Source organism: Vitis vinifera, chromosome 11 (genome assembly GCF_030704535.1).
Source record: "Vitis vinifera cultivar Pinot Noir 40024 chromosome 11, ASM3070453v1".
In the NCBI taxonomy this organism is placed as follows: domain Eukaryota; kingdom Viridiplantae; phylum Streptophyta; class Magnoliopsida; order Vitales; family Vitaceae; genus Vitis; species Vitis vinifera.
In genome coordinates, this window is record NC_081815.1 from 10,878,194 (window position 1) to 10,899,375 (window position 21,182).

Here is a 21,182-nt window from a genome sequence, read left to right on the forward strand (position 1 = left end):
ACACCCTCCAACCTGAAGTGAGGCGTGTAGTAATTTCTTCCCCTTTTTCATTTTGAATCACTGTGATCCCTGACTTCTTTGGTACCACTTGAGTAGGACTCACCCAATGGCTATCAGATATAGGGTAAATGATTCCTGCTTGAAGTAGCTTCAGCACCTCAGCTCGCACCACCTCTTGTAGATGAGGATTCAACCTTCTTTGAAATTGACGAATTGGCTTTGCTTCCTTCTCCATATATATATGATGGGTACAAACTAAAAGACTAATGCCTTTCAAGTCAGATATTTGCCATCCTATTGCCTTCTTACACCTCTTGAGAACTTCCATTAAACAATTCTCTTGATGACTAGTCAGAGATGAAGATATCACAACAGGACATTGATTATTTTCTTCAAGATATGTATATTTCAGCTCCACAGGTAAAGGCTTCAGATTGAGTTTTGGAATTTCTTTTTCAACAGCTGCCTCCTCTTCTTCATTGAACAAAGGTAGAATTCCTTCTATCTTTCTCCAACTTTGTAGAGTAGCAAGCCTAATAGGAGATTCAGAAAAACCTTCCTCAATATCCTCAAGACTTTCATTCAACTTGTCTTGCATATGTTGATTACAGTGCTCCTCCACCAAAATATCAATAATACATAGCTCTTCTGGACCTTCTTCTTCTTCCGGAGTGATTTGCTTTTTAGACATATAGAAAATATTGAGATCCAGTGTCATGTTACCAAAAGTGAGTTGCATAAGCCCATTTCTACAGTTGATGATTGCATTTGAAGTTGCAAGAAATGGCCTTCCAAGGATGATAGGAACTAAATTAGCTTCCTTTACAGTAGGATCTGTATCAAGAACAATAAAATCTACTGGATAGTAGAAATTATCCACTTGAACCAATACATCCTCAATTACCCCTCTTAGAATTTTCACTGATCTATCTGCCAGAGATAAAGTGATTGCTGTTGGCTTCAACTCTCCAAGTCCCAATTGCTTGTAGACAGAGTATGGAAGCAAATTCACACTTGCTCCCAAGTCTAGCAAGGCTTTCTCAACTACCTTTCCTCCAATCATGACTGAAATGGTAGGACTTCCAGGGTCTTTGTACTTCAAAGGGGACTTACACTGTAAGATTGCACTTACTTGCTCAGTCAAGAAGGCTTTCTTGTTTACAGTTAACCCTCTTTTGATAGTACACAAGTCCTTTAGGAATTTTGCATACGTTGGAACTTGTTTGATCATATCCAGCAGTGGAATATTAACTTTCACCTGCCTCAATACTTCAAGGATTTCAGCTGCATTTCTAATCCCCTTTTTCCCATGTAATGCTTGAGGAAAAGGTGGAGAAGTTGATTTCTTCAGCATTTCTTCCTTCAGAAGCTCCTTCTCTGGAATTGCATTCATTGTTGAATTAGAGTCCTTCTTTTCTTCACTGATCTCACTCTCTTTATCTTCCATTTCCTTCCCTTTCTTTATCTCTTCTTCTTTCTCAACATGTGGCTTGGGTGATGGCTGCTCAATTTTCTTACCACTCCTTAGAGTGATCAAGGCTTTGACATCTTTCACCTGTGATGATTCTCCCTCTTGGCTTTCCAATTCATGGACACCTTTGGGATTTTGGTGAGGTTGAGAAGGAAATCTTCCTTTTTCTTACAGTGTATTCAAATTTGTAAGCCTTGAAATTGAATATTGGATGTTGTCAAATTTTTGGTTCACATCATTTTGCATTCCATCCATCCTTTTATTCAACATACTCTCCACTCTATCAATTCTTTGATCGAGTCGAGCATTAGTGGCTTCTTGCTTTTCAATAAAATCTCCCATTACCTTGCTGAGATTGGCTATTGCTTGTTCAATACTTGAAGATTGCTGAGATGGTGGATCCGGCTGTTAGTATTGAGTGCTCTGGCCTTCCATGAGAAATTTGGATGATTCCTCCAACTTGAGTTGTAGGTATTTCCATAAGGTGCATTGTTATTGGGCCTGAATTGTCCAACAACATTTGCTTGATCTCTATACATTTCCCTTTCAGCTGAACTTGTAGGGCACTCCTCCACCAAATGTTCATATGATTGACAATTGGGACACAGCTTCACTTGCACTGGTGCTTCAGCAACAGCTTGCACTTCATGTATTCTTTTTAGCTCCAGCTCCTCCAATCTCCTTGTCATAGCTGCCAACTTTGCTTTCATGTCATCATCTTCTTTTAAATTATACATCCCAGCCTTTGCATTGTAAGCATTCAACTGAGACTTCATCTTTCCCACTTCTCCTTTGGTTGGTTCATCCCATCCCCTTGAAACATCAGCTACATAGCTCAAGAAATCCATAGCTTCCTCTGGATTTTTGCTCATGAAATCTCCCCCACACATTGTCTCGAGGAGTTGCTTCATTGAGGATGACATACCATCATAAAAATAGCTCACCAATAGCCAAGTATCAAAGCCATGGTGAGGACAAGCATTTATAGCTTCCATGTATCTTTCCCAACACTCATAGAATTTCTCATTCTCTTTAGCTGAGAAGTTTGAAATTTGCCTTTTCAAGCCATTTGTTCTATGAGTAGGAAAAAATTTCTTAAGGAATTCAGCTTGTAAATCAGTCCAAGAGCGGATACTCCTTGGCCTTAAAGAATTAAGCCAAATTTTGGCCTTATCCTTTAAAGTAAAAGGAAATAACTTAAGCCTCATCAAATCAATTGAAGCTCCTCCCTCTTGGAATGTATTACAAACTTCTTCAAATTCCTTAATGTGTGCATACGGATTCTCACTCTCCATCCCATGGAAAGTTGGTAGAAGTGGAACAAGATACGGTCTGATCACTAGCTGCTCTGTAGGGGGCACTATACATGATGGTGCACTCATACGAGGTGGATGCATACGGTCCCTCATTGATCTGAATTCATTGAGATTGTCTTGACGACCTTGGTGACTATGCTGATCTTCAGGTGTAGTTTCCATGATATTCAAGATCACTTCCAATTCTTTTCTCTGAGGTGTATCACACTTAACAAGCCTATCTCCAATGTCTCGTATCCACTTGGGCATACACAACTAGTATCTACCTGCAACTTAAATAAAAACAGAGGACAACAAGAAAAACAGAGCTACAACAACAAAATTAAACTAGACTAAATTTTAAAAGATAAACTTAGATTATGAATTAACTAAGAAAGAATGAAAATTAGTAAAGTGAAAGAAACTTTACCAACTTGTGATGAAAATCACAAGTGCTCAAAAAATGGTATCACAACAAACTTGACACTCATTCCCCGGCAGAGGCGCCATTTGATTCATGCCCAATTGGTGTCTCAGCTGATTTGTGTTCAGCTGGTGCTCCTTGATTGAGGAAGTGATCAACAAAATTTATTACCTATAACACCATACACTAGGGTAGCAAAGAAAAAACTACTATAGTATAGTGGCTCTAGGGTCGTTCACTGGGAATGACTAACAAGCAATCAATGATACCAATTCCAAGTGAATTGGTCTTGTTTCATTTCATGGTTAGCTTAAGAAGTAAAACACAAACTTTGATGGGTAAAGGTTGAGACTTAAACTAACTAACTAAACAGAAGTTTGGAATAATTTAGGAAGAAAAACATTCCTTGGAGATTTAGGTTCACTGGGGTGGTTCCTCATGCAAAAGACACGACTTTGGTCAGATGGTTCATTTCCTCGCATTAGAGATTCAACATATAGTCAATTCTCTAACCGGTGATGTACAGAGACTCCTTCAATTAGATTTCACTTTAATTCTCTCACTGATGCAACTTGCAATGGTTCATGCCTCTCACGAGCACTTACCATTCAAGATGATCTTTAACCTTGGATTACCCGTCAAAAGCTCGCAAGAGATAACTAATGGATGTCTCCTTGGAGTCCAAAATCTTATCAAGTGTTGGCTATTCTAGAAAATCCTACCTTGAAGTCACCTACCAAAGGCTCGCAAGGGGTAAACTAGTGCATTTCCATGGTTGGAAATCACTTGCCTTACCAAGTGTTGGCCCAGGTGACTCTAAGGTGTTTTAAGTTAACTAAAAACATAGAAATCATTAAAGGATTTCACTTCCTCTTCATTACTAGCTAAAACCACAAAGCTTTGCATTCTTGCACTTGGAACCTTCCCCGGCAACCTTAGCTCCAAGGAATTAGAGGTTTAGTTACTCATTCTCTGGGGAAAACTCCTCAGAGAATTCATAACTTAGTAATAAAATGAAAATACAAAGTGAGAAGGTAAGGCAGTAGAAAGAAAAGAGACTTTACTTGCTTACCCAAACGTTTACAGAAGGAACTCCTCTCTGAGAACAGGCTCTCGAGAGGTATATATATATCAACATAATATAAAACTAATTATTACAAAGATATTTAGTCTTTTTACTAACTTAAAAACTAAGGAATCATGTAATTGGTGGCTTACAAGGAGTATTTTGGGATTTAGACAACAAAAATCTAATTGAAAATATCTCCCAATGTCGGTAGCAAACTTCGGGAGGCTTCAGGAACCATTTCGCAGGAGAAAAATGGTGTCTGCGAAATTTCGCAGACACTCAAGAGGGCTGCGAAATATTTTCGCAACACCAAGCTATCTTCATAGGGCTGCGAAGTTGGCTTCCACCTTGAGGTTCCAAGCTCCCTTCTCGCGGCATGGTTCGTGCATCGTCAGAAGGAGAAACACCTTACTGTACAAAAATGCTGCGAAATCACTTCGCAACAAAAGGGTGATTTCGCAGCACTTTGCAAAATGCTTCCTTCAGCTCGGAGTGATTGGCTTGTAATGGCTGCAACTTCCTCGTTTCAACTCCGAATTGCACACCGTTTAAAGCATTGGATTGTTGACTTCCTGAGCTTTGAAATGGTATATAGCATGCATCATTTGGACTTCAGAAAGTTCTCCAAAAGTGGCTGCTATGACTGTCATCAAGAATAGGCTTTATGGCAGATTCTCTTTGCTTTTTCTCCTTGCAATCCAGATTCACTCTTGGCAAATGAATTCTAAGCTTTGCCCAAGATTCCTCATAGCTCTCCTCAGTCTTGACTTGCTTTGGTGATCAAAATACTAACAAAAACACCAAAACTTACACAAAGTGATCAAAATTGCTTTAAAGGATCCTTAACATGCCAATTGAGTTAAAATGCCTAAACTACTACTCAAAAGTGTTTAAAAGGATTAATTAAAGGCTATCAAATAGCACTTTTTGAGTCGTAATCACTTATTGTAGACCCTCCATTTTGTCCTCCTAGTATTTGTTTGATACTTTATAGTAATTCCTTGGTGGCCCATTACTATTCGTGTAGCCTATCTTTTCTAAGCTACCTTGGGGACTTTGGTTGAAGGATTTATCTAACCCCGTTGTGACTCTTGGCAACCCTATTTAGACTTAGGCCCACATAGGCACCCTAGGCCCACTTAGGCACCCTAGGCCCATTTAGGTGCACTTGGCCCATTAGGCACCACCTTAAGCCCACTTAGGCTCACTTGGACCCTTTTTAGCACGCCTTAGCCCATTTAGGTTTACCTAATCTTGCTTAAGTCACCTTTTAGGTAATTTTTGCATGTTTGCATGGCTGGTATGAATTGCATGTTTGTGTAGTTTGCATGGTTGCATGGCATTCTTGCATGGCTTACATGATACTGGATTGCATTTCTTTCTTGCATGCTATTTATTTTTTTATGATTTTTATTTTATAAATTTCTAAAATACGTTTTATTCATTTATTAAATCTAATAATTTTATGTTTATGTAGGAAACTTACCAAAGGGGTTTGCCATAGAAAAAGAAAAAGAAAAAAGGGCAGCATGTATATGAATGGAATGAGAGCTTTGTTCAGAGGGGGAATCAGTCCGCGTGTATATGGACAAAAAAATGAGGGTTGTGTTCAGGTAAGGAAGAGATTATCATGCAATGATGGTAAGTGGCCAGCACGTATGGAAGGATTTTGGATTCGGTAAGAAATGGATTGAATGAGAGACTTGGTTTAGGGAAGCGGACGAGAGAGGATGAGATAGGAGATTCTTTCTTATATCTCCACCTTGGCTGCAAAAGGATAGGGGCAGAAGAAAAGGAAACATGCAGTGTGTATATGGATAGAATGAAGGCTATGTTTATGAAAAAAAAAAAAAAAAGAGTTATGATCGCGCTTGACTTGGTGAAGCGGATAGAGGGAAGATGAAGAGGGGTGAAAAAGGACAGAGACGGAAAGGAAAAGGGAGGAACCATTGAGAAGCAAGAGGAACAACCGCACCCAGGAGAGATTTTTCCAGAGGCCGCACTGGTGAAGAAATGAGGATAGCACGCACTCCCATGGATAACAAGAACATGCTGCCACTTTGAAACCCACACCGCCCTCTCATCCGTCATCACCACCCTCGTTCTCTTCTCTTTAACATGTCCCCTACAACGCATGTTAATACCCTTTATGCCGAACGATGACTGACGCTCTGTCCCCACCTGCCGACTCTGACCGTCGCTTCTCTAGTCGACGCGTGTCGCCGGAAGACTTGTCGTTGAACGATTCTCTGCCTTTCTTCACTTTCTGCTCTGTCAGGGGCCACAACTCATTCTCTGCCAGTGGTTGCGCCGTGTGTCCCTCCAAGTTTGAGCCTCACGATCAGCTTCGACTGCTTTCGATCTGCTACCACGCATTCCATGCTCGATACATCGACGCGTGGCTGACATCCAATAAGACGTGTCCTCTATGTCGATCTCCGATATTCGCGACCGAAGCAGATTTTATGAAGGCCATACTCACGTCAATGAACGCTGGCGATAGCTTCCGAATCGAGCTCGGTTCTGTGAGTTGACGTCGATTAGTGTCAGATTCCAGAGAGGCGAGACGGTCGTACTCTGTAGGCTCGTTTGGCTATGTCATCGATCATGGGTCCGAGGTTATCGTGGCCTCCACCCATCGACGAGGAGGCTCTGAGAGCAGTGCAGCAGAAAAAGGACAAGGATGACACCCGAGCTTAGTCAAATCAACTTGCATCGGAGCCTCCAGGGCCTAGCACCGCGGCGGAGGTAGCTTCAAGATGAAGCTGGTTCAAGGATTATGAAGACAGGTTGTCTTCGACAGCGTTAATCTCCTCACATGCGCTATCGTTCCGGAGCTCCGACAGGTTTTTCACTGGAAGCATTCTCCGCAATGGAGCTGCTAGCGTCGATGACTGGGATTTGGAGGCGAATCGGGTTGGAGAAAAGATAAGCCAAATGTTTCGGTGGTGTTTGGGGATATAATGGTAATTTTGGGATAATTTGGTAAAAAGAATTAGCTCCAGTTGCATCCTGACCATCCACGTCAGAGACCTGGCTAGGTTCATTAGACCAGAGACGCCCAATAGCATGCCACTTTGGAGAAGAAAGCAGCCCGTACCTTTGAAGATTCTATAGCCCATTCGTGTTCTCCGGAAAGGTAAGTTGGAAATTTGTTTAACTTAATTTTTATTCATTACATTAATTCAAAAGGTTCGGTTTTATTTAGTTTTAGTTTCTAATTCTCTAGATTAAATTAAAATGGTTCAAAATTAGTTTAGTTTAGTTTAGTTTTTTATTTATTTATTTATTTATTCCGAGCATGTTTGTTTTTAGAACATTAGTTTCTTAGTTAAATTAATTCTATGTCATTATATTCTTGTCATTTCAGTTCATTAAATAATCAATTCCATGTGATCAAATTCTTTCTTTTAGTTTTATCTTAATCTTAGTTTTAATTTATTCTTTTAGTTTAGATATTTTGTACAATTTTAATTTTAATTTCATGCTATTATTTGTGTTTTCATGTTGATAACTTGAGTTTTTGATTGATCCCATATGGTTCCTGAGTTTTTTTTTTTTTTATAATTTAGTTTCCTAATTGATTTCATGTCATTATATCCATGTTTTGGATGGTTAAGTTTATCTTTTGGTTTATCCTATTGGGTTCATTTGTCATGTGCTCTTGATTGAATATACTTTATAGCTTATATGCTTTTAGAATTCTAGTGAACAAATCTTGATCGATATCTTGTTACCTTGCTTGATCTAAAATTCTTCATGTTCTTACTTTGATGATTCTATTTCATATTTAATCTTCTGAGGCCATTGGAAAATAATGAAGATTGACCTCCATTCACACCATTTCAGTTTGCTTGATTGCCAAAAATTTTACTTTGTGATTTTTGTTTTCGTTTGTTTTGCTTGGTATACTGTTTCTCATATGTTTTATTGTTCTCAAATTAATTTCTCAAATATAACACTTTTCTCAAAAGATCCCTTTAAAAATCTATTTCAAAAACTCATTTAGAGTCCTTAGAATCAAAATCTCATTTTCTTAAATAATATGCAACCATCTTTTAATCGGTTCGCATCTTTCTCGATTTTCAATGAAAATTTTGGTTTTGAACAAAACATGAATCAAAGCTTGTGATCCCAAATAAATGGGATGACTCTAAGCCATATTTGTGTATATCAATTGGGGAATTGGTAAAACCCTTACATAAGAATTTCTTTTCAAAACTCTTCCTTGCTACCATTGTTTACTCAGCCACTAACCCTTTAGATTTAAAATTCGTTTTAGTAACATTAGAATGTTTTTAAAAAATTTCCAAAACTTGTATGACTTTCCTCACTTCTTGAACTTGAATTTAAAGTTTCGTTTGAGTTAGAAAGCCATTCTAGAATAGAAAATATAAATGAGTCTTTAGGAGGGCTTCGTTTTCACCCAGTTCTAGACGCCTGAGATATTTTTGCAAAAATAAAATACCAGACAACCTTTTAAATTTTATGCAATATTTTCCCCCAATTTTAGGCTTCTTGAAATTGATATTAGATACATAAAATATTAAAAAAATATACCTTTTTGATTTTTCAAAGTCGTACCTTCTATACATGCTAGATTTTGTACATCTGATTAGCTTGAGTGTTTTAAAAATATTTTTGAGTACTATCTGACCCTAAATTTATTTTTTGTTGTGATATAGACGTTGAAAAATGTATGTGATTTTTTGTACTATTTTATGTGATGTATTATTATTTAAAAAATATATATTTTGCATGCCACTATTTTTTTTAGCTAATTTGGACCTTCTAGAACTTTTGGGCGTCTTTGCTACAATTTGACATTTGAATGAGTGTTTGGATTTTGGTATCTTATTCTAGATGTGTAGGAGTTGTTCCCAACAATTTTTTTGTGATTAAATTCCACTCCAAGACGTTTTTTTAGAAATTATTTTTGTGATACTCCCTTTACTATATGCATGCTGATGACTCAATACTTGTTTGAATTGGTATTATTTTTGGAGTCATTTGACTTATCTTAGCTCGATTTTGGCTTTGGCAATGTATATTAGACATAATAAAGATGTTATATGATATATAATTGTCCTAACCACTCTAGCATTTTTTTTAGGAATCTTATAAATTATGCATGTTATCTAGATACACTCTCTATCACTTACTTTTCGAAATTTTATGAACATGCATGTTATTGTGAATTTCATTTATGCTTGATGTGATCCTTAGGTGCTTAGATGTATGCTTGATTCGCTATGATTAAATATAGGTTGTGTGCTATATTTCTATACTAACCCTGATGTTTTATGATAGCGCTTGAGAAGTAGTTCGAGTACGCATCATAACTCTCCTTTATTGTGATTTGATCTTGTTTGATATGCTATTTTTTGAAATCACCTTAGTCTACCTAGGTACCCTCAATCAATCAAATAATTGCCACATTTCCCTTAACTTAGTCGGTAGAGACCTTTAATGGGCTTAGAGGGGTGCTACCTTTTAAAGGTACCTTCCCAATAGGTAACCTAATCCTCGGACCTAGGCTTGAGTTTTTTCAAAAACACATTTTTTCAAAAACTATGGAGTCACTTTTTTTAGGGTTTTCTTTCTTATTTTATTTTCCATTTAAAAAATAAAACAAAATAAGTGACGACTCCGACTTTTACAAAATTAATTTTTCACAAATAAAAAGCGAGTCTTGCAGATCGAATGGTGGCGCACGTGAAAAATGTAGATCTCCATCTGCAATGAATGGAGAACATTACAACAACACCATCAATCAAAGACAACAAAAATTCGAGTAAAAATTTCTCACCCCTGCAATCTGGAATGGAAGAATGATATGTGTGGGAACTGCAAGCGTTATGAGGTTTCAAAGAAGAATTCTTTCCTCTTGTACGTCTTACTTGTTTTCTGGGTTGGTGGAAAGTCACTCTCAATTTCCTCGGACTTGAGCAAACTGCTTGCCTCATTAGGGTGGAACTCTTCTTCACTAGAGGCAATATCGATCATGTCTACATGGTTTGTTGTTTGGGAGATAGGAAAATCATCCAAAATCTCAAGAGAAACTTGGTGGTGGGTATGGTCAATGGTTGGATTAGTAGCACATGGATATTCAATCTCAGAAGCGGTCATGTCAAATACAAGCACATGGAAATGTGAATCGCCTTCACATCTGAATAGTAAGAAATACCCATATTCTATAGAGTAATGGTCAGCAAATTGCTGCCACCCACTGCTGAGCAAAACCTCACCATGGCCTTTCAACAATTCTACAAGCGATACTGCACCAGTGGGAGGGTGGAAGAATACAAAATTTGAGAGACTGCCTCCATGTTCTCTCAGAAAGATATTAGGAATTTCCTGTGGAAATTCGTCAACAGGTCTTATGGTGTCACCAATGAATATTACAAAGAAAAAAAAGGGTTAAGAAAGATGAATACGTACTAGGCATCCATGTGAAAAGAAGGGTGTATAACCCTGAAAAACTGTGGCTTCTTGGTGGAGGTCATGTGCTTCTGAGACCTGCAGCAAAAAGAAAAGTGGTTGAAGCTGAAATTGGGTCAAATGTGATTTAATTCATGTATGTGGCTCGAGGCAAAATGCAGGTGATGGGTCCACTGTCCCTGCAGATATGCACTGACCATTGCACTTCCATCCTCCGTTCACATTCTCTTCCAAAATATTGTTCGCTTTTCTGCTTAGCTTAAATTAAATTTTTTGATAATTTCTATAGACTTTTATCCAACTCAGAAAAAAAAAAAATCATTTTCTGGTTTTTTTGGTCCATAAATTCATATGAGAGAGTGAGGGTGCCAAGGAAGAATGGAAAGGGGAGGGAAGTAGGTGGGGAGATATTTAATATGCGTGGGATCAAAATGTCCCACTGATTCCAATTCAATTTCATAGGAAAAGATGAGAGCACACTTTCTATTTTGATTTAAAGAAATATCTTATTTTTTTAAGGTTTTTGAAATTTATTTTTAACATTTATTTAAAACTTATGTTGCAATTAGAAGTTAAGCATTTTTTTTAAAATTTTTTTTTCTTCATTTTTTTTAACGAATGTGCCTCTCTGGTTGTTTTTTATTTTTGCCTTTTTCATTTATTATGTATCAATCTTTACGATATAAGTCATTCTTAAATTATTAAATACCAACACTACTTTTTTTTTTTTTTGGTTTTTAATTAAAGATTAAAAGGGCAAATCTAATATTACAGAAAAATTTTATATCTCCTTTCTATTGCCAAACAATATGTATACTTGTTGCTTATTTTTGATAAAAAAAAAAAGGAAAAATGTAAAAAGGGCATATAAAAATAAATAACTTTAAAAATATGCTTTAGGGCTTAAATCTTGGCCATGTTTATCCTTACTTGAATCCTCTTATTAACTTTCTAATATTTCATTGGGTTAGCTAATGTCACTATTTTAATTGGTTTCGTTTAAATGTTCAAACCATGTAAAATGATTCAATTCATCTTCTTTTTCAAAGGTTTCATAAATGGCTCACATCAATTGTAAGTACAGGTAAATCGGTATATTTTCAAATTTTAATATATGCTCGATTGTTTGACCTTTTCATTTTATTTTTTCAACATTTTCAATGATTTTTTTTTTTAATTTTTTCATATTTTTAAAAATAAAAATTGTATTAAAAATAAATACAATTTATAAATATTATAAATATTTATAATTTATTTTTACTAAAAGTAATAATTTATATATGTGAAAAAGGTAAAAAAAATGAAGAAAAATTATCAATTAAAATATTTTTTAGTTATTATTATTATATAATTAGATCGAGCTGAAATGGATTAAAATCAAACCCAATTCCACTTGGGTGTAAAATAATTTATCAAATTCATTCCGAATATGTTTATATGTACTCCAAACCCATTTATATTTATTCCGAGCATGTTCCATTAAGGTGAATATCCCAAAAAACTCGTTCCATTGTAAATCCTAATTATCATAAAGTATATGAGGTACCAAAATGGCTGATGAGAAACTATCCATAACAATAATTAAAGGGAAAGAAGCAGAGTTTTAGGGCCCTCCTGCCTCATATTTGTGTTAAAATGGAGAATAAGATAAGAGTAAAATTGAGTTTAACCAAAAGAATTTGTCAAACAAGATTTTCATCTATGTCAAAAGATTATTCCAGATTTTGTGGCGATTAAGCATAGATTTTATGGTAATTATGTCTAATTTGTTTTGACTGATTGGTTGTATTATAATAACTCTTTATTGATCCCCAATTGAGGCTTGAATCCTTCATTTGTATGGAGCCAATTTATAGAGCTTCTCATTGGTGAATTTTCTCTTTTCTCCCTTCGGGGATGTCGGGGTCACACTGAATAATGTTAAAATGTATTTTTGTTCATTTCATCACCTACTTCTTTTCTGTTTCTTTTTTTCCTTTCTTTTTTTATATGTAGTTTGGAATTGAAATAGGAAACTCTATTTCATTTTATTTGCATTTTTCTTTAAATTTTTCAAAAACCAAACATGGCGTAAGAGAGGGAAAGTTTTTGCAAGCTGCACAGTCAGTCCGAAAGTCTCTGATTTTTAGCAATTCCAGAGGAAAGTGAAGACAGATTAGGTTAGGTGGCAAACCCCCTTCTGCAAATGAAGGTACAACAACCTAGCTATATTCAAATATTGAATGGATGTAAAGAGGGTGTATCTCCCAATCCTCCCTGTGGACAAGACACCGGAACAGGGCATTTGAAGGTGAGATCAAGTAATTGAGAGAGGCGAGCTCCGCATGGTTTATAAAACAAGTGCCAATTAACTGGCGGTCAATGCTCTGCACGTTTGTAGGAACCTTTATGCTAATTCCACATGCTTAATTAATGGATCATCTAAATCATAATTCTCCCTTTTCTTTTTCACTACAACTTCTCAAGTTCCAGGTCCACTCCAGATTTATGGAACAAAAATAATTGCGAAGGAAGAAAAAAAGAGTTATATATACCGACAAATTTATATCATTCATCCTACATAATAATTGCGAGTCGAAAACACGTTTCATTTTGAGAGTTTAAAGACAATCAAACATCACAAAAATTCATCTGAACACTTGTCCAAAATCATGCCAAATCGAGCCTTCATCTACTAAATTTAAAAGTTCTACTCTCACTGCTGCAGGTGATGACTTGCATCTTCATTGTTCCGAAAAATCTCAACCTTGAGTGAAGTTCCAGTGCATTTGACCAGCTCGAAGGCACAGACATCACCTACTTCCAAAGAGTTATCTCGCACAAACTTTGCCCAACCTGAGGAGAACTGTACATTGTTTTTTCGCTTAATGTACTTGACAGACCAAGTTCTTCCATCTGAAACCGAAAGGATTGTATTGTTGTTATCCCTTTTGAAGTGCCTCTTGACAAAACTCAATGGTACGGTCTGCATGGATAAACAAAAGATTCTTCTTTAAAGATCATGATATGTGAAAATGTTGAGATTTGATATGCCAACTCGTCAACATACCATTATTGAGCAAAAATCAACCATACTGCCGTTTGAAAGCTTACCAAACTTTTCTTACTACCAACATAAGATGGTCGCATGGTGATAATGAAGAAAGGCTTTTCGAATTTGAAAGATTTAGCTCTTTCAAGAGCTCCACCTGAAATGGATGGATAAGATTACAACAGCATGCAGCATCAATCAAAGACAGTAAAAACTCAGGCAAACATTTCTTACCCCTAGAAATTGGGATGGAGGGATGATAGTGGTGGGAACTGCAAACGTTATGAGGTTTAAAAGAAGGATTGTTTCTTGTTATCTCCCTTGTTTTGTGGGTGGTTGGAAAATCACCCTGAATGTCCTCAACTTTTGGCAAGCTGCTTGCTCCATTAGGGTAGAACACTGCTTCACTAGAGGTAATATCGATCATGTCCATATAGTTTGCTGTTTTGGAGGATGGAAAATCATCCAAACTCTCAACAGAAACTTTATGATGGTTGTGGTAGTGATTGGGAGCAGTAGCGTATGGATATTCAATCTCAGAAGCGGTCATATCAAATATAAGCACATGGAAATGGGAACTACCTTCGTATCTGAATAGTAAGAAATGCCCATATCCTATAGAATAAAAGTCAGCAAATCGCTGCCATCCACTGCTGAACAAAACCTCACCATGGAGTTTCAACAATTCTACCGGCCATTCAGCGCCAGTGGGAAGGTGGAGGAACACAAAATTTGAGAGACTGTTTCCATATTCTCTTAGAAAAGTCTGAGGAATTCCCTGTGAAATTTTGTTGACAAATTCACATTGTAGTACCATGTATAGTAGTACGAAAGAATAAAATTAGGAGAAGGCAAGAAAGAGGAATACTCACAGGGTATCCATGTGTAAGAAACGAAGGGTGTATGATCCTGTAAAAGTGTGGCTTCTGGGTGGAGGTCATGGGCTTCTGAGACCTGAGGAGGAGTAGGAAGAGGAGAGGAAGAAGATGAAATTGGGTTAAATGTGATTTAATACATTTCCGGGGCTCGAGGCCAATCACAAATGACAGGTTATACCTGCCCCCTTCCCATTCTCTGCCACGTGGAAAAAAAAATTATGTCTTATCAATTTTCTGCTTCGCATTTCAACTTAACTTCCCCTAAACTTTGGGCCAACTTAGATTATCGTAGTAGTTTCACAACTTTGCTCAATGGTGCAAGGAACGGAACGCCTCTCACATATAAAAATGAGTATGAGATAAATGGGTAATACATTATTTTTATTTACTATGAACTATTTATGGTATATAAGATTTTTCTTTTTCTATTATTTTGTAATTTTCACTCTGTCATTTATTTTTATTGATTTTGTTATTATATATTACTTAAAAAAATACTTTATATATTGTCAAAAAAGGGAAAAATGTAAAGAAAAATAGAATGAAAGAAATGGTAAATAAAACTTCCATGAAAAATTTTAGAGAAATAAGTATAAATAATTAATAAATGCATTTAGCAATTTTTTTTTTGAGGAAAATATTTTAAAATTTTTCATGGTACATTGTTTTTTTTTTCTATCTCATTTTCCTTTATCTTCAAATAAAAGTTGTTCTTTTCTTTATATTGTAAAAATAAAGAGAATATTTGAGAGAAGATATTCAAAGAAAGTCAATTTTGAAGTTATTATTTCCAATAACCTTGGCCCTATTTATGGGCTACAATCAATATGATTATAATAAATACTTTTTTGATAATTATGAAGGTCATATGAACAATTGCAAGTTTTATAATAGGAAATGGTGGTGTCCATAAAACTCTGAACCTATTTATTACACTCCTTAAATGTTAAACATTTTAAAATATGCCTCATTAATATCTTATTAGAAAAAAAACTACGGGGAAAACCCTAATGAAGAAAAATAGTATAATATTTTTTTCAATGTTTTTGAACTACCATGACTACCTTGTTAAAAACCGTACAAGTAAAACCGAATTGGATGAAGGTTGGATGAAGGGAAAATGAGTATAATGTTGTAACATCCTTGTTAATATGCTCCTCCTTATGCTAACATGATTATACTTTCTCTAATAACTCAATATGAAGATATTTGAGTTGTCACACTCCATTGTTATATATGAGTTTCTTAAATGTTATATTTGGCAATGATTTTGTGAATAGGTTTATTAAATTGTCACTCGATCTTAATCACTAAACCTTTAATGTATCTTCCTTTGGTTGATGCAATATATTCAATATTGTCACCATATAATACTGTTATACATGAAACTCGAATATGTTGGATCATAAATCTTAACCATATACTTTATATATTTCATGAATCGTAAATATTTTTGAATGATTTGATGAATTGACTACCATTGACTGGCTCTAAGAGAGTCAATTTCAAAATGTTTGAGGCACTCATAATAAGTCCACACCTTAGTTTGTTGTTAATGCCTTAAAAAATTTGTTTTGATGTGTTTTGTGAGATTTTTATAGAGTTAAGGCATGCATCGCACACTTCCAACACTTTAGGGAGAAGAAAGTATCTAAATGGGGAACATTATAACCAAAAGCGCACTCCAATTTGAGCAAGCCCCCCATAGCACACTAACAAGAGCCCATTGTAAATTACATACGCTAGAAGCACCAATCTAATTTGCACACTTGGAGAAGCCCACTTAAACATTGCATACCTTTGAGTGGTGAATTGAATTGCACACTTAGGGAACCTTACCTACATTGTAAGCTCCCTATTGTGCACTAAAAGGATCTCTATTTAGATTGCGCACTTAAGTGTACTCTAGTCAATAGCACACCTCCCTTAGGTGGCTCAACAACTACGCACCCTTCAAGGGCGCAAAGAGAAAGCGCACCTCGTTACCTCAGCCTTCACAATGCTCATTATTCATAAGTGAACTATTGTTTAGCAATAAGGCAAACATACAACCAACCACCCTCAATGCATAATTTTTCCTAATAAAGCAATGCACGTCTTTAGGTAATGAAGTGTACTCTCTCTTTCCACTATGAAGTGCACCCCAAATAGCTCTCATCTCTATGCGTTGCCTTGATTGCTCCACTAAGCGCATATGCTACTTCTTCCAATCATTGTGCACTCATCAAGATTGTGTAGTAAATAACACTCCTACAGCTCTTAATTAATCCATTTTCATCATGTTGTTGTGATGAAAAAAAGAAAAAAGAAAAAAAGTGTGTAGACCCTCAATTTTGTCCCTTGTCACTTGCATATATCTTAGGGGTGTCACCTGCACTCAATTCCTGTGTGTCACGACCATGGAGCCTTTGTCGGACTTAATTGGTTCTCAGACCTCATGTGAGTTCACTTATGGTCCAATTTAGTGCGAGCATTTGGTCCATTATGAAATGCCGTCATGGTCAATTCCTTGGTTCGTATCATGTTATGGGATAGAGGTTGAGGTCTCCACAACCTCAGTTAAGTTGGAGACCATGACAGGACACACTAGCTTATTTTAGTCAATTCTCCCTCATCCGAGCTCGGAATTGTGCACAATTTTTTTTGTTGGATTCCTTATTCTTCAAGGAACATTTTGTCAAAATTTGAGAATTTTTCTCAACCGGTCAATCGGATGGGTAACCGAGTCAACCGGTTCGACAAGTTTTTTTGAGGCGGTCGACTGGTTCGTCGGGGTTGCTGATGAACGACTCTATTTTTGGCATTTTTGGTGCCCTTTTTCTAGTTGGTTTGAGCCCTGGTGCTCCAGATAGGTTTGGAGAATGGCTTTAGGTCCGATTTGGGCCATTTTGTGGATGGATTGTAACCCACTTTGAATCCATATGGATTCTTGGCGGGTAAGGAATTATGAAGTTATGAGGGGTAGCTGCTCACCTCGAGAAGTGGGGAGCTAAATGAGTTAGGGTTCCGAGACTGAAGGTGAGGATTTCCAGATCTGAACGGGAAAAAAAATGGGGTGGTACAGATGCTGATGTGGGAAAATGAAAAAAAAAAAAGAGAAGGAGACGTTTGGGGAGAAAATGAAAAATGAGGTTTTTGAGAAATCTTGGGTGGAGACTCTGTAGGAGGAGAACTAAAAGCATGGAGGAAAATTCTAGGGGTCTCTAAGGGTTTGGCACCTAGAGAGAAAGAAAAGAGAAAAAACGGAGGTCTGAGAGGAGAAGTGGGAAAGGTTTTTAAAGAAAAACAGAGAAAATGGGAAAAGAAAAAGGATATTGAGGGGAAAAAAAAGAGGAATTTTTGTTTTCTTTGGAAAGAAGGAAAAGAAATCGTGATCACTGGTCTTGAGCGGATTTTGTAGAAGGAGAATCGATCTCACTTGAAGATGAGGAACACCTCTCAAAGGTTGTGCCTTACGTTTCTAGTTACTCTCAGAATTCTTGCTTATATTCGATTTCTCCTTCTGGTCTTTTCAGAATGCTTAATGTTTTATTGATTGGTGTGGATGAAAAGGGCCACAAATTGTTATGTTGAAATTGGTTCTTTGTCTGTTTGTTATGTTTTTCATTCAGTTGATGCCATTGATCTCGTTTGATTTTGTTCATGTTAAAAATCTGTTTTGAATCATTCCCCCGTTTCAACCCATGAATCTATCCTTGAAATGAGGCTATTTATGTTCATCTTTTGCTCACCCTTCCCTAGGAATTTTTTTTAATGTTTTCATCTATGATTTCTACTTTTTTTTTTTTTTTTTTTTTTATGGTGTTAGAGTCCTTGTCTATGTGTTTGAGTCTGTATTAGAGAATGACAAAGGCTTGGATATAAGAGATAATGATTCGACTCATGGTAGCTTAGCTTTAAAGGCGTATCAACAAAATTTATACCTTGAATACTATTACTAAAGTAGCCAAGCTACTATAGCATAGTGGTTCTAGGATCGTTCACTGGGAAGGGTTTTCGCAAACACAAGTGATATTCAAATTAGGAAAATAGGTGATTTTCTTATGGATGTTAGCTTTAAAAGAAGATGTAAATGTTTGAGAAAGATTTAAACTAATCTAAGCTAACATTAAAGACTAAAATGAAAGGGTGTAAAAACAAGTTCCTCAAAGATAGGATAGCTATGCTCTGGCTCTTATGCAAATTGGAAATCTCAGGATAGACTCCTCGCGTTGGGGTTGCAACTATGGTGATGCTTGCTTCCTGAACCGGTATGGATTTAGCAAATCAAGTTTTAATCCTTTAAAATGGCAAAACAGATGGTAGTGAATTTCATCAATGGTTATTCACCTTAGACTTCCTTTGAATGGCTCGTAAGAGATAACTAATGGTCTAAAGCCAAAAGCTTACCAAATATTGGCAACTCAAAGTCATTCCAAGTGATAAACTCACCTTTCAATGGCCATTGAAATTGGTTCTAATGGATTAATACAAAACTTGGAATTGAAAACCTCACCTTCCAATAGCTCGTAGGAGATAACTAATGGATAGAAATCCAAAAGCTTATCAAGTATTGGCCATTGGAAGTTGTCCAAAGGAAATAAAAACCAAACTTTGCATTAATGAACCATTAATGAAAAACGACTACCTTAACTTCCGGGTGCGAGAAATTTCCATGGGATTGCATCCAAGCCATCACATAACATCCATACTTTGAGAAACTAAAAGTTTTAGCCAATCATCCTCTGAGGAAAAGCCCTTAGAGGCTGTTTGGCTACTAAGAAAATAGAAATGGGAGAGCTGGAGAAGAGAGAAAAACAGAGCAAGGCTCCGTCTGTATATATGCGTCTATATTCTATCTTCTATCAAGAGATGATTTCCACCCCTTATAAAGTCTTTACAAAAGCCAAAGCTTATGATTGGTTAGTTACAAGGATAATAAAGGAAATTACATCACAAAATACAAAGGAAAATATCTAAAGTGGAGTCGGCAAAGGGCAGAGCAAAATTCGCAACACGCATGGGTTATGCGAACCAAATGCGAACCAAATGCGAATTTCGCATATGCTCTTGTGGAATGCGAAATTTTCGCATATGCTGGAGCAGTTGGCTTCCGAAGGCCATATCTTCCTCATTTCAGCTCCAAATCGTGCACGGTTTGAAGCGTTGAATTCTTGACTTCCAGAGCTTTGAAATGGTATATAACATGTAAAAAATGGACTTCGGGAAGTGCTCCAAAAGTGCAAAAGAAGACTGCAGCTGCTGTCCTCTTTGCTTCTCTTCACTTTGCTTGCTTTTCCTCTTTGCTTCTCTTTGCTTGTGCTCGTGTTTCCACTTGAAATTCAAGCTTGTAAATGTCCAAAATCCTTGCTTTAACTTGTCCAAGTAGCTCCTCCATCATTTGGCATGCTTGAATCGATTCATAAGCTGATAAAAACATGTAAACTTGCCACAAAATGGTTAAAACCAATTACTAAGGACCTTAATGAATTAATTGGGTTAAATGAATATGATTACTACTTAAAGGTGCTTAAAACCATTATAATTAGGTCTACAAAATAGCACTTTTTGGTAGTAATCAGATAAGCCTATCTAGTTCTGGAAGGTTTTGTGTTAATGGATTAATGCCCGAATGGGATGGCTTCCTTTGCCGCCATGACATGGGCGGTGCCTCTCTTTTGTGTCCCCTCCCCCCTCGTCGGGATACATAGGAGCAAGTTTGGGTAGCTTTTTAGATGGAAGTCCAGCTGGCAGTAGCAAGCTGACCATTTTCCCATGCGCCCCCTGCATGACCAGCCCACTCACTTGTCTCCACTATTGAAATAAAAAATAAACACATGTTTGTTGAATTGGTTTAGTCAACTCTATAGGGCACAATTTAGCATGCGCCACCAAATAACATTGTAAGATGCCATTTAAATAATGATGGCTACTGGACTTTTAATGTTTCTTTAAATCTTTTGTTCATTGTTTATTCAATCTTTAAGATTTCCAACCACACGTGTTTTTCTTTAAACTTGATGAAGTCTATTTTTTTTTAAAATGCCACCTTTGAGTAGTCTTATAAAATGTATTTATGATTTTTGAATAAATTTGTTCCAAGTTTCTGAAGATTCCAAAAAATTCCGGATTCATTTTTTAAAATTCTCAGTATCAAAGTTTTCAAAAATTCCGGGTTCATTTTTTTTAAGATTCCCATACTCATGTTTCCGAAAATTCCAAAAATCTCGAGTTCATTTTTTTTAAAAAAAATTCTCGTACCCAAGTTTCCGAAGATTTGAAAAATTCCGGATTCAATTTTTAAAAATTCTCGTACCCAAGTTTCTGAATATTTGAAAAATTCCGGATTTAATTTTAAAAATTTTTGCACCCAAAATTCCTAGAATTCTCAAAGTTCCAGATTTAATTTTTAAAAGTTTTCGTACCTAAAATTTCATTTTCTCTTCAAATCCCAAATTTTCATTTTTTTTTTAATACCATTCTCAAAGTTTATTTTCCAAAATTCTAAAATTCCCAAGTTTCCTTTTTAAATACCATCTTAAAAATTTTATTTCCAAAAATTCTCGAAGTCCATATTTATTTTTTAGTTTCCAT

At 36.2% G+C, this 21,182-nt stretch overlaps 3 protein-coding genes across 3 annotated transcripts; 1 reads left to right on the forward strand and 2 right to left on the reverse strand.

Moving 5' to 3' along the window:
• Positions 1-6,418: 6,418 nt before the first annotated feature.
• LOC100255389 (E3 ubiquitin-protein ligase ATL4-like) lies at positions 6,419-7,144 on the forward strand. The gene is made up of 2 exons (XM_010658364.1): positions 6,419-6,784; positions 7,049-7,144. Exons 1-2 carry the CDS (start codon positions 6,419-6,421, stop codon positions 7,142-7,144), a joined length of 462 nt encoding a protein of 153 aa, XP_010656666.1.
• A 2,971-nt stretch (positions 7,145-10,115) lies between these two features.
• Positions 10,116-10,911, reverse strand: LOC104880725 (B3 domain-containing protein At4g01580-like). The gene is made up of 3 exons (XM_010658365.1): positions 10,898-10,911; positions 10,733-10,778; positions 10,116-10,616 (listed from the first exon to the last, which is right to left on the reverse strand). Exons 1-3 carry the CDS (start codon positions 10,909-10,911, stop codon positions 10,116-10,118), a joined length of 561 nt encoding a protein of 186 aa, XP_010656667.1.
• A 2,484-nt stretch (positions 10,912-13,395) lies between these two features.
• On the reverse strand, positions 13,396-14,548 carry LOC104880726 (B3 domain-containing transcription factor VRN1-like). Its single transcript, XM_059740563.1, has 3 exons — positions 14,080-14,548; positions 13,794-13,888; positions 13,396-13,665 (listed from the first exon to the last, which is right to left on the reverse strand). Exons 1-3 carry the CDS (start codon positions 14,546-14,548, stop codon positions 13,396-13,398), a joined length of 834 nt encoding a protein of 277 aa, XP_059596546.1.
• Between the last annotated feature and the right edge of the window lie 6,634 nt (positions 14,549-21,182).

Bases quoted from the DNA above. Each gene is read 5' to 3' on its own strand.
- LOC100255389 (XM_010658364.1), top strand. From the start codon at position 6,419: ATGACTGACGCTCTGTCCCCACCTGCCGACTCTGACCGTCGCTTCTCT. The intron at 6,785-7,048 runs GTGAGTTGACGT...TTATGAAGACAG, and splicing joins TCCGAATCGAGCTCGGTTCT to GTTGTCTTCGACAGCGTTAA.
- LOC104880725 (XM_010658365.1), bottom strand. The intron at 10,617-10,732 runs GTTATACACCCT...GAATTTCCACAG, and splicing joins AGAAGCCACAGTTTTTCAGG to GAAATTCCTAATATCTTTCT.
- LOC104880726 (XM_059740563.1), bottom strand. From the start codon at position 14,548: ATGGTACTACAATGTGAATTTGTCAACAAAATTTCACAGGGAATTCCT. The intron at 13,889-14,079 runs GTGATTTTCCAA...CATCCATTTCAG, and splicing joins AAAAGTTGAGGACATTCAGG to GTGGAGCTCTTGAAAGAGCT. The intron at 13,666-13,793 runs GTAAGCTTTCAA...TTATCCATGCAG, and splicing joins TTGGTAGTAAGAAAAGTTTG to ACCGTACCATTGAGTTTTGT.